The sequence below is a fragment of the Eulemur rufifrons genome, chromosome 3 (genome assembly GCF_041146395.1).
Source record: "Eulemur rufifrons isolate Redbay chromosome 3, OSU_ERuf_1, whole genome shotgun sequence".
Classification (NCBI taxonomy): Eukaryota; Metazoa; Chordata; class Mammalia; order Primates; family Lemuridae; genus Eulemur; species Eulemur rufifrons.
Genome location: NC_090985.1, coordinates 64,371,899 through 64,389,200, shown reverse-complemented (window position 1 = coordinate 64,389,200; position 17,302 = coordinate 64,371,899). Strand labels below are relative to the sequence as shown.

General features: G+C 36.6%; 1 protein-coding gene across 5 annotated transcripts in view; it reads left to right on the top strand.

Moving 5' to 3' along the window:
* Positions 1-15,900, top strand: part of ESRP1 (epithelial splicing regulatory protein 1) — a 60,281-nt gene extending 44,381 nt beyond the window's left edge. For 2 of the 5 annotated variants that reach the window (XM_069465485.1, XM_069465484.1), the window contains exons 14-16: positions 3,181-3,331; positions 6,784-6,893; positions 14,371-15,900. In XM_069465485.1, coding sequence (XP_069321586.1) covers positions 3,181-3,331; positions 6,784-6,858 — 226 coding nt within the window. In that variant the 3' untranslated portion in view covers positions 6,859-6,893; positions 14,371-15,900. The remainder of the gene's footprint in view (positions 1-3,180; positions 3,332-6,783; positions 6,894-14,370) is intronic. The other 3 variants (XM_069465488.1, XM_069465487.1, XM_069465486.1) reach the window with 2 other exon arrangements.
* The last annotated feature ends 1,402 nt before the right edge of the window (positions 15,901-17,302 follow it).

Below are 17,302 nucleotides of genomic sequence, written 5' to 3'. Positions count from 1 at the left end.
CACCACCTGTCAGATCAGCGGTGGCATTAGATTCTCATAGGAACTCAAACCCTACTGTAAACTGTACTCTCGAGGGGTCTAGGTTGTACTCCTTATGAGAATCCAATGCCTGATGATCTGTGGTGGAGCTGAGGTGGTGATGCTAGTGCTGGGGAGCAGCTGCAAATACAGATTATCATTAGCCAGAGAGGTTTGATGACACAATAAATGTAATGCATTTGAATCCTGAAACCATCCCCCCTCCCCGTCCGTGGAAAAATTGTCTTCCATGAAACTGGTCCCTGCTGCTGATCTATACATTGTCTTGATTACCGTAGCTTTATGGCAAGGTTGGAATTTGTGAAATATAAGTCCTCCTACTTTGTTCTTTTTCAAGAGTTTTGTTTATTCTGGGTGCATTTCCTTTCCATATCTGCAAAAAAGCCAGATGTAATTTTGATAGCCATTGTATTGAATCTTTAGATCAATGGTGGTATGGCCTTTTTAACCATGTTAATTCTTCTATTTGTGAACATGAGTTCTTTCCATTTATTTAGATCTTTTTTTTCTTTTAGCAATGTTTTGTTTTTGTAGTTTTCAATGTACAAGTCTTGTACTTCGTTAAATTTTTTCCTAAGTATGTTTTCCTTATGCTATTGTCGATTGTTTTCTCAATTTTACTTTTGGTTGTTCATTGTAGTATATAGAAATACAATTGATCTATTTTGTATATTGATCTTGTATCACATAACCTTGCTGAACTGGTTTATTCTAGTAGTTTTTTAGTAAATTCTTTTTGATTTTCTACATACAGGTTCGTGTTTGTCTGGTCATTTTTCTGTAAATTGTTTTTTGTTGATTCTTTTTTTGATAATCCATGAAAGACTTTGAAATTTAGAATTTAGGTTGATGGAATATTCTTATTCTTATGCTCTATCAGGTAGATAATATGGTTTATTTAATTTTTCTTATGGTTCTTTGTATAGAAAAGTAATCATAGTTGGGAGAAATAAGGGTGAGAATCCAGGTTGTGTTGTATTTAAGCTTCATCAGAATTGGTACTGTCTTAGATGCTGAATATAATTATTATTTATAACCTTACATTTCTAGTTGTATAACTTTTATCTTGGCTATTATTTTTATCTTGATTATATTTTGAAGGTACTAGAGACCCCAGACTTAATTTATAGAAGATCTTTAGGCAAAGGGAATAGAATATGCCAGGACAAAGCTGTGAAAGTAAGTTGCATACTGTGGAAATGACCTGACTTTCATATGTAGTATGGAAAAGTCTGAGTAACTAATAACAAAGTATGTGGATAGGTCTTGATGGTCATTGAGTATTAGATTCAATGTCTATCAGGTGTTTGACATGAGCAAATACAGTCTTGAAACGAATGCTGGTTGTATAGGGGGAAAGAGTTGTTCTAGAAGCTAAATCTGGGTGGTTCTCTAGTTTGTAAAGGAGCTAATTGGTTGTGTGTGGCTAGTTGGGAAATTATTTAACTCTTAGTTTCTGTTTCCACCTCTGTCAAATCGAGAATGTATGGCTGCATGATGGGTGATGTCCTAATCAGACCAGAAATTCAGCATTCCTTCTCTTTAGTCTCATAGTTGCATATCAACTGACTTGAAGTCTCTAAACAGTGGTTTTGCTCCTTGGTTTCCATTGGGATAATTTGGAGGCCTTTAAAATACATTGATATACTAATATTTGGGTTTGGCTCTCTTGAGTTTCTGATTTTTAACTTGTTGGGATAGGATCTCATTATAGAGAGTTGTAAAATTAAAAAATATCTCTAAGTGATTGTAGTTTGCAAACTAGTTGAGGACCATTGCTGTAGTGACATAAAAAGTTATGGGCAGCTTGATGTCATGTAATATTTTCAGGCTCCCATTATTTTAAAAATGATGAAATATTAAATAGAATCATGGCCATGGAAATAGCAAGAATGAGATAATATGTTACAGCATTTTGTGGTTTATGTTAAATCATTGAATCTGAAAAGCAATCCTGTGAAACTAGGAAGGTGCTAATTATTCCCATTTAGCAAATGAAGAAATTGAATTTCCGAGAAATTAAGTGACTTGCTCAAGGTTACTTTGCTAATAACAGTAGCCTGGAACTAGAGGCACATCTGATACCATTCCTATTAACCCATATGTTAGGATTATGTAGCATAGATAATCTTAAAGGTTTTTAGTCCCTTCTATTATGTGTTTATTTGTCTTTCAAATGGGACAATTATGTATTTAGAAAGATGAATAAAGGTTAATAGTCCAAAGCTGTAAGTCTATATATTACTCCTTGAGCTAATAGCTTTTGAAAAAATTTTCCTGTATGTATTTTCAATTATGGATATTGGGCCACCAGTTGTGGTAGAAAACACTGGGTGGGAACAGGGTGAAACTAATTGTATAATAGGGTATCAACAGTTACTTGAGTTGCCACATAATGTTAGGCATTCACTTGGCTTGTGCTCCTTGGAGGTAATTTCTGGGTATAAACCAGACAACCTGTTCATCAATTTTCCCCCTTGTGTTGATGGTGATAGATTTATTTTGTTTATGTATCCTTCCCAACTCATGATAATGGTGATAGATTTATTTTGTTATGTATCCCTTCCAACTCCTCCCACCTCCATTTTTGAAGATCAGGTTGGAAAATATAACTCATGGGCACTATAGCACTTTGTTTTGCTATAACATTGTTATGCTGTACTTTTGCTTGTATAATATACATGGGTAGAATGGACTATTCTTTGGAGCAATCACTTTGGGTACTTTTGGTCTCTGTGGCTGTGGTTCCCATTAGTCCTTTGTATTCATGGCTTTTCATGTCTTAGTATTCCTGATAACTAGCCAATGAATCATCAATTATCTGGGCCTTGGGAGTGGTGCTTTGTGGTGGAGTGACGGTGAGGCCTTCTCTCTTTTCTCTCTCTTTACGAATCTCAGAGAGATGTGGTGAGGGCCTGCATGTAACTCTGCATTAACTTCACTACCTTTCACCTTACGGCTTTTGTGGAAATGTGAGACAGAATTCCTACGGTGTTCTTACCTGTCTTAGGAAAGATAGCTCTGAGAAGTATAAGAAAGGTCACCTTGAGAAAGTCTATTTCCTTAAGTAACCGATGTTTTTAGAGTAAGTATTCAACATTGTCTATTCCTATTGGTTCACTGTGCTTTCTCTCCCTTTAGCCCCCCAGGTTCGCCTAATAGTCTTGGCTACTTCCCTACAGCTGCTAATCTTAGCGGTGTCCCTCCACAGCCTGGCACGGTGGTCAGAATGCAGGGCCTGGCCTACAATACTGGAGTTAAGGAAATTCTTAACTTCTTCCAAGGTTACCAGGTCAGTAGCTTGAAGAAGAAAAATCCTCAGTGCCCTTATTAAGTTGATTTGTCTAAAGATTGCAGCCAGGAAACAGACAAGATTCTATGAAACTCGTGTGTACATGTACTAATGATTTACTTATTGAAGCAAATAGATCCAGAGTCAATGACCCGGGGACTGACTAGGTTGGGACTCCTCTTGACGAGGTTAGGACTTTTCCATGTTGTCTTAATGTTGGTGTTTTTTTTTGAAAACAGAGCAACTTTGGGAAAGTTCTTTAGGGTACACAGCAGTATAGGTGTTTTCATCTAGAATACGATTGGCTATAAAGGGGTTTTCCTCAACGGCAGGTGTCAAATCCTTGGCTAAAAAGAAGTACATGGAGTTTAAAAGTGAATATTGAAGAAGTGGTTAGAGCCCTCTGCCTAACCTGAACAAAAACATTGCCCAATGCATGGGAGGCTCAGTGAGTCTTCAGATGGTAACAGCTTAAAATGAGCTCTTGAGTATTTGATGAGCCTTTCATAAAATGATCTGCTGTTAATTCTAGTGAAGCTGACATTTGCTCTTGACAGTTTTTTTCCTACCGCTGTCTGGTCTATCAGTTGTTTTCAGACAAGCTAAAGAATGAGATCTTTAACAGTTAACAAAATCTCCCCTTGCCATCTCATCTGAGCAGACACCTTTCCTTCCTCAAGTCACATAATTACCTAAATCTTGAGTTCCCTCTTTCCTGCCATATCTAAAAATAAGTAACTTGTAGTCTTTTGATTGAGCTAATAGCAAAAATTATCTCTTTCCTCCTGTAGCTGAACTTTGCTTGAGTCTTCAGATATGAGAATTTGTTATAGGTATAGTTGCCTAATCCTAAAATAGCCCTTGAGCATTTGCCATACAGCAGCATAAGGGTTGTGTCTGCAGATGCTGTTTTACTACTGGAATGGGTTTATGAGTTTGGTATCCATGTGTCATCTTATGGATGTTATCTCAACTAAAGTTATCTCGGTGGTGATGCTATAGGCCCCATACCTACTATATCCCATAATTGTCTCAAGGACTTTTAACACACAAAGGGTATTTTCTGACAAATGAAGAAAATCTATGACTGATAGTGAAAAGCTGAATGAAGGTAGACAAAAGATGTCTTTTATTGCCTGGCATAGCACATTCTTACCAGAAGTGAGATTTTTTTTTTTTTTTTTTTTTTTTTTTAAAGAGATCAGTAGATACTTTACTCTTCCCTAAACAATTATGCTGCCTTTGGAAGACCTTGAAAGGAGTAAATAAAAGTTACTTTCCAAACTTGGTGTCTGATTCACTAGATTATAAAGGAATAGAAAATTTTACCAAAAGTTTACTAAAAAGGTTGCTTAATCTCATGGAGAAAACATTTTGACTATTGTATTTCATTTTCTCCATTGTTTTCCAGCTGTAGAAAGTTTAAGGAAAGGTTCAGGCTTCAGTGGTCAGCTGAATTAACTGATTTTTTGACTAACCAACTTTTACATGTACACTTAATAGAATTAAATGTTCTCACACATAAATTAATAATGAGATTAAGCAAAATTGCTCTTACTATGGCAAGTGTCTTGGCTGGCATTTGTGCGTATTTATTTTACCACAAACATAATAGTAGTGATTATTTCTAGATTTGTGACTAAAAGATTGACATGCTTTAAAATTGAGATAAAACAATTTCAGTCTTTAGCAGTTTTTCTTTTTAGTAGCTTCTAGAGTCATTCAAGGTGCAAATTATTTATTCTTGAGGCATTTCATCTATTTCTGAAGTGCTTGGAATTTATGAACTGGATTAATGAAGTAGGATTACATAGGAACCTCAATTATCTAATTCACTATATCAAATTATTCCATTATCTTCGTTCAGTAATCCGAGCTATGAGACAGTTACAATGCACACATTCAAAAATCTTTATACCTAACCTAATTTCATATCATTCTGATATAAAAGCTCATATTTTCTACCATCTTTAAAAAAAAAAATCCATGCCTTCTTATTTGTGGTTTCCTGTTCTCAGTTATTCAGGGAACAGCCATTCACGATGGGGTTCCAGATTTCTTAGATTTGGCTTTGTCACAAGATAAAATCGGTGGGTGACATTTAACAACAAAAAAACCTGTGTTCATATAAGTGTAGTCTGTATTTATCTTTTCCTATAGTATAGTTATTGCTGTCAATAAATATATATTTAATGGGAGATTTTAATTTTATTTCTGGTTATGATTAATTTTGTATAATTATATAACAACTGTATTTATATAACTAAGCAAATATCCAGGCAGTAATTGGTTAAATAAATGAAATTTTTCTTTTTTTCCCCCCTAACTGTTCTGAAGTTGAAAAAATTTCTTGATGTTCTCTGATTCTATATTTAAAAAAACATATACATATATATCTTGATATAAAATGGCATGCCATTTTATAAATATGTCTTCTTTAAGTACAGTTTTTGGGTGTATTTTTCCCCCAACCTTCAGCAATACTCATTCTATAAAACTACTCCAGCTTTGTGTTTTCTATTTTTCATTTGGGGTTTGGGGGTAAAGCCAGAAAGAGCAAGGATTTACCAAAAGGGAGAAATTCTGATGGCTAAAGCAAGATACAGGGCATAGGTTTTGCTTTCAAATCTATAGCCTTGTAAAGTTAAGGTACCTGAGTTAGGTCCATTTTGATAATTAGATTAATAGAATAAGAACAAAATTTATGAAGATAAACTACCATGAAAACATTCAGTAATGAGGACATCATTCTAATCAATAAAACAAACATCAACTTATATTTCAGTTGGTGGGCTTCCTACACTGAAATGGACCCTTGGGTATTCTTATGCAATTCCTTTTACTGTTTCATATGCTCTTTGTGTTACCCTTTACTGTCAATGGCTTTGCATTTTCAATAAATGCTAGTTTTTGTTTCTTCTCAAACTACTGACGTTAATCATGGTTTCTTTGGATTTCTCTCTACTAAGATTTTCACTTGCTGCCCTACTGAGAGAATTGGATATTACAAATACATCTAATACTATTTAAATTTCACTGGGTTGTTTAGAAATACTGGATATTGGACTTAGTGTACACTGGTTTGCAAATGGTGCTCAAATATTTTGTATCTAATCATACATACCTGTGGTATGATGGAAACTGTACTATTAGCAAGATTTTAGTGTTTGGTCTCCTGGGTTCTTGTGGTATGGTGGTGTTTTCTTTTTTTAACCCATGTGTTCACTCTAACTTCCCTCCTAAAAGAGATTTAATGGTGTTTAAACATGTTAAGTAAGAAGTGAAGATTGGGCTTAGCACATAACGTATGCGGTTTGTTCCGGTGTTTACTTGTTTCCTACAGTCTAAATGTCCTATACTATTGTCAGTAGATCTATTTAGTTGAAATATTAACTATCCATAGTGACAGTTTGTCCATCTTTTGATCCTTTGTGTTTTAACTTGCATTTTAGTATGCAACCGAGGATGGACTTGTACACACAAATGACCAGGCCAGGAGTCTACCCAAAGAATGGGTTTGTATTTAAGGGCCCCAGCAGTTAGACCATCCTCAGAAAAGAAGGTAAGGCTCTACTGATGCAAGTTAAATTATAAAGGGCCCAACAAATAGAGATCAAGAATCTGAAGGTATTTAGAAGTCAGGTGAGAGAGTCCCTTTTTTCTTCATTGTGATGGAAGAATGTCAGAAAACCTGGAAGGAATGGAGACTGGAATTAAGTTTGTCATCTTAGTAGATAGTATCTAAGTAACATTTATGGATGAGAGTTGTATGTTACTTTGGGATAGGGGAAAACTTTTCCATCTGGAAATTCATTTACTATATCTCATATCTCATGTGGAGTACAGGTTGAGTGTTCTTTTTTTTTAATTGAGGTAAAAGTCACCTTACATAAAATTTACTATTTTACAGTGTACAACTCAGTGGTTTATTATGTTTACAACATTGTGCAACTACTACCTCTGTCGAGTTCTAAAACATTTTTGTCATTCCCTCTTTTCTCTCCCAGTGGCTCCTGACAACTAATCTGCTATCTCTACGTTCACCTATTCTGGATGTTTCATATAAATAGAATCATATAATGTGTGACTTTTTTGTGTTTGGCTTCTTTCACTTCGTATGTTTTTTAAGACGCACCCTTGTTGTAGCATGTATCAGTACTTCGTTTTCATGGCTGAATCATATTCCATTGTGTGGATATATCACATTTTATTTATCCATTGATGGACATTTGGGTTGGTTCTACTTTCAGGTTATTGTGAATAGTGTTCATGTGCGCATTCAAGTATAATTATTTCAGTATCTGTTTTCAATTCTCTTGGGTATGTATCTCAGAGTAGAATCACTGGATTATATCATAATTCTCTTGGGTTGAGTATACTTTTTCTAGTTTCCTTTTTTAAAACAAAAATGTGCTAAAGTATATATAATACAATTTACCATCTTAACAATTTAAATGTACAGCTCAGTGACATTAAGTGTACATTCACAATGTTGAGCAAACATCACCACCATCCAGCTCCAGAATTTTTTCATTTTCTCACATCAAAACTATATTAAATAACTCTCCATTCCCCCTTTCCTCCAGCCCCTGGCAACCACCACTCTACTTTGTCTCTGTGAATTTGATCTTAGGTAGTCCCTCACAAGTGGAATGATTTTGTGACTGGCTTATTTCACTTGGCATGATGTTTTTAAATTCATCTGGGTATACTTTTAAATGTGCTTTATTCCAAAATGCGTGCCAGGTTTTTTTTTTTTTTTTTTTTTTTTGCATGTCGTCTTCCTTTTCTAAAACTAAATCTAGAGGGAAGGAAGTTTCTTTAGAAATAGCTTTTTGGATTTTTGTTTTGGTTTATTCCTGTGGGACCCCGCCCTCCCCATTAATCCACAACTATTTCTTAAAAAATACATTCTGCGCTAGGCTCCCCAAGAGAGGAAGTTGTAGGAACATGCTCAGAAATTGGTGTGGCTTACTTTATCATTTTTGACTGTTGGTTTACTGGCATGTTGTTTTCCTAGTTTGTTAATGTTTTCATGGCTGAGGACCCTGTGGGCTTTAACTATATGGATTCCAAATTGGAAATGGGGGTTGCTAACGCTCTGTCATCCTCGAGAAATAAGAATTCTCATCTTAGTCCCTCGCTCTGAAGTGCGGAAGCCCCAGTTCTGGGTTGAAAGTGACGGTTTTTCAGATCTATTTTCAAAGAGGTTTCAAGATGTCTTGATCCTGCCAAGGAACATCAGGTTCTTTGGAGGAGGGATGGGTGTTCTCTAGTCTGGGTCCCAGTGGTGAGAGCGCATTATTCCAGCCTATTGGTATCCTTTTTGGTCCATCCTTTGTCCTTCCAAGTGTTCATTATTCAACACCTTTGATGAACACATCCTGATCCCTGGAGCCTGTGACTTTCACCTCTGGCAAAAGTTGTGAATTAAGGTTCTTGAGAGGAAGTGCATGTTATGAGTTATCTGGGTGGGCCCTAGATGCAATACATATATGTGTTCTTATAAGAGAGTCACGGAGATCAGACAGAGACACTCATAGTGGAGCGATGTACCATGGAGGCAGAGACTGGAGTGATGTGGGCATAGCCAAGTAATGCTTACAGCCACCAGAGGCTGGAAGAGGCAAGGAACTGATTGTTACTAGGGCCACCAGAGGACATGCAGCCCTACTGACACTTTGATTTCTGACTTCTGGCATCTAGACTTGTGAGAGAATAAATTTCTCTTATTTTAGGCCACCACATTTATGGTAAATTGTTACAGGGGCCATAGGAAACTAATACAGTGTTCTGAAAAATATGTTGAAAGAATGATCTCACAGTTGGTTATAGGATCAGTTAAAGGTTGCTAATGCCCATGACAAGATCTGGTAAAGAAGTCACACTGTTTTTGTCCTCTTTTGCATTGTCCCAGCCTACGCTTGTTAACTACCCCTAAGAACCACTATAGATAATTCCCCCTTTTTTGTCATAGAAAACCCCAAGGGCACTTCACAAGTCATTGAAGATGCCCAGGGTCCTTCCTGGGAAAGAGAATGGGTGTTTGGCTAAAAGAAATGTCCCTTCGGATGGCCAGGATAGTTTTATTCCCCTACTCACTGTTAAGTTCCTAGGTTTTTTCTTTGTGTTTTTTGGTTTTTTGTTTTGTTATTTTGTTTTGACAGGGTCTATGTCCCGGGTTGGACTATAGTTGCACAATCCTAGCTCTTCTGCAACCTCCAACTCCTGGGCTCAAGCGATCCTCCTGCCTCAGCCTCCCGAGTAGCTGGGAGTACAGGTGTGTGCCACCACACCCAGCTAATTTTTTGTAGAGATGGGGGTCTCACTATGTTGCCAAGGCTGGTATGGAACTCCTGGCCTCAGTGATCCTCCTGCCTTGGCCTTGAAAGTGCTGGGATTACAGGCATGAGCCACTGCACCTGGCCAGGTTCCAAGTTTCTTATTCTTAAGGTCTCAAAGGCAGTGTCAACCACTAAATTTAAATCTATCAGTAGTTCTTGGCTATAACTGTATTTTGTGTACATAATGGAGGTGACAGTACTTTAGAGGTAGCATTTCCCTGCTATGTAATATGGGCATAAAATCACTCCTATTGTCAACTATTGCTTCTTTAAAAAAAAGAAATCAAATCACTTCTACATATGTGACTTAACATTTTCTGTGAGAATCAGGTGGATTAATGAATGCAAATGAGTTTTATAAACTATGAAATTCTATATTAATAACTATTTTTTTTTGCTGTGGTTACAATAATCATAGGGGCAAAGGTTTGTTTTTTTACACTATTATCTAAATTTTAGACATAATGCAGATTTTACCAGTTTTTCCATTAATATCCCTTTTCTGTTCTAGGATCCAATCCAAGATTTCACATTGCACTTTGTTGTCCTGTGTTCTTAGTGTCCTTTGGTCTGTGCTCGTTTCTTAGCCTTTCCTTGTTTTTCGTGACCTTGACACTGGAGATACAATGCTTTTCAAGTATTTTGTGGCCTGTCCTTCAATTTGGATTTGCTGGATGTTTTTCTTGTGCTACTGGGTGTTAGGAAAGAACACCATAGAGGTGAAGTTTCCCTCTGATCAGGTGATATCCTGGAGGGTGGCACCACATGACATAGCTGCTGGAGTCAACTTTGATCTCTTGGTTAAGGTAGTGTTTTCTAGGTTTCCCCACTACAAAGTTATTACTTTTCCTTTTTCATATGCTATTCTTTGGAAGAGAATCACTGCTCAGCCCACATTCAAGAAGTGGGTGTGCCTACATATATTAGTAGGAATTTTTCTGTAATGATGATTTATTTCTCCTTCCCTGTTATTTATTCATTCAACCCTTTATCTCTATTAGTATGAACTCCTGCATATTGACTTGATACATTGGGTTATAATCCAATACTATGTTGTTTTTTTTTTGCTCAAATTGTTCCAGCTTTGGCCCCTGGGAGCTCATTCAGGTTCCCTCATGTGCCCCCTTTAACATGTTCCCATTCTTTTTTTTTTTAAGCATTTCCTTTCAGGACCTTTGACTATAACTGAACTAGGCTCCTGGTTTCTTGATCTCTTCACCTATCTTGGGTTTTAACCTACTTGTGTCAGTGTTCGCTTTCCTTTTTTTGGTCATTGTACTGCCAACCTCAAGCAACAGGGCTTTTACTTTCTGGAAGAGAATGTTTTTTGTTCCCTCTTCTGTTCTGAAGAGCTTAGATCATATAAACTTTCTAAATGACAAAGGAATTGCTACTGAGAAATTTCATTCAAAAATAATGCAGTACATACGTCTGTCTTGAAGGGTAAGCAGTTAATTACAACATGAAAACATAAGGATTCTCTTTCTACATGGGATCATGTTATAACTATGTTACAAGTTCTTGTGTAGGATGATTAAAAAGAACAAAAGTCTTTTTTACTGGGGTCCATTTACCTTTTCCTTTTCTCCGTTTAGGTGAAGTAAAACTGAGTCCAAAATAACTTAGACTTTAATGTAGGTGATGGATTAAAATATTGTTAGTAGAAAGTACTTATAGTTTCCTTTAAGTGTAAAGTTTGGGTTGTTTTTTGGATTGAAAGTGATCTCTGGCTATTGTAGTATAATTTCGTATTTTGGTTCAATATAGTGACCAATATTTTAGTTTCTCGCCAAAAAAACCTTTTAATAGGTATTTTTTGGGCAAGAAATCAGCAGCTCTTTAAACATACACTTTTCTCTTTTTCCTTTAGGTGGTAGTATTTATAATAGTGGGTAAGAACAGCTAAATGCTGATTTTTATTGATTAAAATGAGAAAAAGGCTATCAAACTTCAATTAAACAATCTGAGTTATGGGTTTTATTTTATACATAAAGGATAAGATGCTGTTCCTCTGACCTAACAAAGAAAACTCATAAATGACTTATACTTTTCAGAAAACATGAAAATTGCCATAAGAAAATATTACAACTAGTCAGAATTGCTGACTTTTTAAAGGGATGTAGTTCATTCTGTAGGATATAGTACCAGTTGGTGAAATCCAAATATCTTTGAAAGACTCCTTTGTACATAATACTTTTAATGATAATTTATTGCAAAATACAACATGTTTTCATGCAGATCTTACTAGGAAGGAAAGGCATATTTGTGAATGTTTGCAGTTTTAAGTTTCAAAATTATCTTTGTAGGCTGAGTGTGGTGGTTCACACCTGTAATCCCAGTGCTTTGGGAGGCCAAGGCAGGAGGATCACTTGAGGCCAGGAGTTCAAGACTATACTGGGCAATAGTGAGAGCCCGTCTCTACCAAAAAAAAAAAAAAAAAAAAAATTTAACCAGGTGTGATGGCACACACCAGCAGTCCTAGCTATTCTGGATGTGGGGGCAGGAGGATCGCTTGAGCTCAGGAATTTGAGGTTACAGTGAGCTATAATTGGGCCACTGTACTACAGCCCAGGTGACAGAACAAGGTCCTTGTCTCTTATTAATCTTTTTTTTTTTTCTTTTTTCTTTTTTTTTTTTTTTTGAGACAGAGTCTCACTCTGTTGCCCAGGCTAGAGTGAGTGCCGTGGCGTCAGCCTAGCTCACAGCAACCTCAAACTCCTGAGCTCAAGGGATCCTCCTGTCTCAGCCTCCCGAGTAGTTGGGACTACAGGCATGCACCACCATGCCCGGCTAATTTTTTCTATATATATTTTTAGCTGTCCATATAATTTCTTTCTATTTTTAGTAGAGATGGGGTCTCGCTCTTGCTCAGGCTGGTCTCGAACTCCTGAGCTCAAACGATCCGCCCACCTCGGCCTCCCAGAGTGCTAGGATTACAGGCGTGAGCCACTGCGCCCGGCCTTTTTTTTTTTTTTTTTTCCATCTTTGTGTTTGTTTTGCTGTAGCTAAATGGGAAGAGGAAACATTTTCTCCTCAGCCTTCTCAGATTGGTTTTCGCTAGCAGTTAGGAGTTTGCAGTTTCGTTGATAAACAGTAAAACTCCATTGGGTATCACTGGGATTAAAAAGCAGGTTTGCGAAGCCTAAACTTTTAACAACTTTTTACCTTTTTTTGGCCTTTCTGCATTTTAATATGGAAATGAATATGAAGGTTTAATTTTGGGCATTTACAAAGGTGATGTTTCCTAGCATAGTATAATGTGCCAAGAGTGAGGAAGGTGGGATTCACTGATTCTGGTATAATAACTGACAGACCTAGGGTACTGACTTAGCTGGATCCAAGGGCTCACTCTCAGCCACACTCCCTCCATAAGGCACTTCTGGCATCACCTGGCTTATACCCTTCTATTTTCAAGTCCAGAAGCAAGCCAGGAATTGCATTTCACTGACTTGGCTTATGTCAGTCTCAGAAACTGCTCTAGCCTGAAATATTCAGGGTTCTAATCAGCGACGTCTGGGTTACTTGTTCAGCTCAGTGGTAAAATTGAGTCTTTATGGGCTTGAGATTGGGTGAGGGGGCAGTTGTTTGAGAAAAAGTCAAGTGTTATTGCCAAAAGAAGGGTGAACTAGATATTGGGCAATAATGATGAGTCATTAATAGATTTTCCTATTTTCATTTAGTATTCAAGACCCGATGTTTTAAGCTCAGTGCTAAACTGTGGTCACTTTGCAAACCACACTTAGAAATTGCATTCTAACAAACCAGTATTTTTTAAAATACCTGTTATTATTAGTGTTGATGTTATTAGTGTTAAATTTGTACCAATTGTAGAATCTGTTATGAAAGCAAATGTAATCTTGACCACATTTCAAACTGGCCATCTGAAACAAGACTGAATTCTGAAGCAGTATTTATATTTCTGCCTTCATTCCTTTTTCTCATTTACATGCCAAAGTATGCGTAATGCCTAAAGTTTTCATTTTAAGGTTTTTGTGTGGTATATAAGTAAAATAGCACGGTAGAACAAATCCGCATTAGTTCAAAACCTAGATCTGCCAATTACTAGCTTGATTACTCTGTGTTTCAGTTTTCCCATCTCTAAAATGGGGATACCAAGGTCATCTAAAAGATTTTGTGTGGGGATGAAATAAGTTGATCCACACAAGGGTGCTAATCAGCCAGTCATGACCGGCATGTCAAGCTCATATATTTGCTGTCATGTCATGCCTCAATGCTTCTTACCTGAAAGTTTTGTTAGAAATCACTTGAAATTTCTTATGTTAGAATTTAACTTTAAAATTTTGTCTTATGGTTGTGTTTATTTTGATAATGTTATTGAACCTCTAATATCAGAAGAGTGCTGTGATAACTCGGGGACCCAGACTAAGGAACGCATGAAAGTCTCCCCGCAAAGGAGCTCAGTTGAGTGGGGAGTTGAGAACATACGTGTCAAACACACATGGTAATACAAAGGGTAGGGAGCTGGGCAAAATGCCAGTTAAGTAAACCATGTAAATTTCCTTCGCCAGTGCTGTACTCTCAAGCATTTGCCAACTACGTCTGTGTGAAATAAAAAGTTGGAATATCTTAAAGCTTTTTTGGTACTTTTTAGAATTCTAAATCATTCTTGTGGCTGCTAAGAATTAAATTTAGATACTTTAATATTTCCTTTTATTTGTTTTTTTTTTCCCCCAGTGTTTGAAAGATATATGGTGATCTTCAAAATGCCAGACACAAGAAAACTTCTAGCAACTTCAGGGGAAGTTTGTCTATACTCAGGCTGCAGTATTTTCAACAAACGTGATTGGACAGTGGGCCTGTGCCTTATCTTTTGGTGGAGTGAAAAATTTGAGCCATTGAAGCCAAATCCTTATAGCAATTAGCATGCAGCATACCTGGCTCCTTGCTGATTGCAAACAGGCATTTAAAATGTGAATTTGAAATCAGATGTCTCCATTACTTCTAGCTAAAGTGGCATCATAGGTGTTTCCTAAGTTTTAAGTCTTGGATAAGAAATTACTCCACCAGTGTCTACCATCTCTACCATGAACTGTCACGGAAGCTTCATTTTTTGTGTATTCCTACTATTTTCTCTCCATCTGCCTGTCTTCTGCACAATCATGCCCTCTTACTAAGTAATTCAAGCATAAAGTCTTGGAATATTTAAATCACAAACTTAAGGAATGTGGTACAATTGGTATTTTCGCAGCCTTTTGGCCATCATCATGTCTTACAGTTAAAAATCAATTAAAATTATGTTTAAAACACTTGACAACAAATTAGAAGAAATGGTGCACCCTCCACAGAAATAACAAAGCATGGATCTTTTTCTCAGCAGGTACCAGTTGTAAATAATGAACTAGGGGCCAAAATGCAAAACCAAAAACAAAGCAGCTACATATAGTTAGTAATTTCTAGTTTGAACTATGATTGAATATTGTGGCTTCATATGTATTATTTTATATTGTACTTTTTTCATTATTGATGCTTTGGACTTTAATAAGAATTTCACAGTTTTTAATATCACAGAAATGAGACTATTTTGAACAATGTATTCCAGAAAACAATGTACTAACTGAAGTGAATTACCTGTATATATTAAGATAGCCTTAAGCCTTTTTCTCTAAAGCCTTAACTGTCGAATAATTAAAACTTTTAAAAGCATAGGACTTTACTCAGCGTGCTAGACAGAGGTAAACACTGATGCAGATAGAGCAGGTACTGATGCTGCCATGTTTAGCACTATGTGTTCAGCTGTGTTTATGCTACAGAAGTGCAATATTGGACACTAGCTGGTACTGCTGCCTCATGTAACTCCAAAGAATAAAACACGATGTGATTAAGCGCATTGAATGTTGATATTTCTTTTCTTACTCTTGTCCTTTGCTTGGATGCAATGCCATGCAGATTTATGTGGCTGCTATTTTTATTTACTTTGCATTACTTTGATCAACACCTTGAATGGAGAGCCAAAAATGTCCCGCTTCAGCTGACCAGCAATGGCCCTTTGAGTGTGTAGAAAAATAAAAAAACCAACATTCTGTGTGAAAATTGGTGATAACTGGCACTTAAGATCAGAAAGAAAGTTGTTTATACTTGATGCCTTAAGATGCTGTCTGCCCAAAGCTCTGAAAGACTTTAAGATATTCAGTAATAATTACAATACTACTGAGTTTTTGTAGAATTGTTAACATTTGATAATAAAACTTGCCTGCTTAATCTCAATGTTTGTATTCTTTTGTTATCAGAAGAATTACGGTAATGGTGGAAGCATGTAGATCAGGGGTCCCCAATCTATGGTGAGTTGTATAATTATTTCATTATATATTATAATTTAATAATGAAATAAAGTGTACAATAAATGTAATGTACTTGAATCATCCCGAAACTATCCCCCCTACCTGGTCAGTGGAAAAATTTTCTTCCATGAAAATTGTCCCTAGTGCCAAAAAAGGTCGGGGACCACTGATGTAAATAGGCTATCTCTTTCTAAGATGGTAGGATTTTTCCCCTAAGCTTAGCACAAGTATGTATAAAAGCCATCAATGATAAATTTTCTCAAGATATTGGGCAAACATCCATACTTGGAGCATAAATCATAGAAACTTTGAAATTCTTAATAATTATGATAGTCACAGATATTATTTGGTCCTTGTTTGTATCTTATTACTGAATCTATTTGCTGGACAATTTGTAAACCTATTTAAGCCACATAAAACTAGTCATATCTAGAACCTTAGTGTTTCTGAGTCTCACATACTCCTTGTTTGTTCCAGTTTCTCTCTTTGAATGCTGAGTTCTGTGTAATTGAAATTCTATCCATTCTTTAGGACCCAGGTTAAGTCTTGCCTGACTTCTAACATTTCATAGCACATATATTGTCAGTATCACTCACTTGACATACAAATTCTTGTTATGAAGCTCAATTGTATCAATTCTGAAATTAGATTATAACCTCAAGGGCAGGAAGTATGCTGTACCTATACTTCCCTCAGTGGCTAGCATATTTCTGTTCACTCAATATGTTCACTCAATGTCTCATTGAGTGACGTTTAGCTTACCTGGGAAAGTTATTTAGTCCTAGTCCTTGTCAACATCACTTACAAAAATGGAGCCATCACTTGGGTTTTTCTTGCTATCACATATTGCAAGGAGGTGGCTGAGTTCTCTAGGCAAGCTGAAGTTCTCACCCAGGTTGTGCTTTACTATGAATGATATCTCTGATAGGCATTTAACATCAGTCAAGCTATTCCCTGTCCTCAGCAGAATCAAAGTTGCCTGAATTAAGCTAATGTTCCTGTTATTCATCTCCCCGGAATTGTAGCTAGTGCAGCTACTCTCATTACACAGAAAAGAGAATAGGCAGTCAGGAGGGTGTGGAATTGAGTAAGAGTGATGGGGAAGGAAGGGAGAATGAGTAAAGAGGGCTGAAATATGTAAAAGACCTTAAAGTTCCATCTCTTAGTTGTGTAGTCTTTCCCTGCTTTCTCCAGCTCTCTGGGGAAAAACAAGAGTAACATATACAAATGTGGACAGAATGATAGAATGCACAACCATGTAGTCTACACAGCATCAACAATTATGAATTCCAAGCCAATCTTTATTTGTACTCCTTCACACTTTCTCT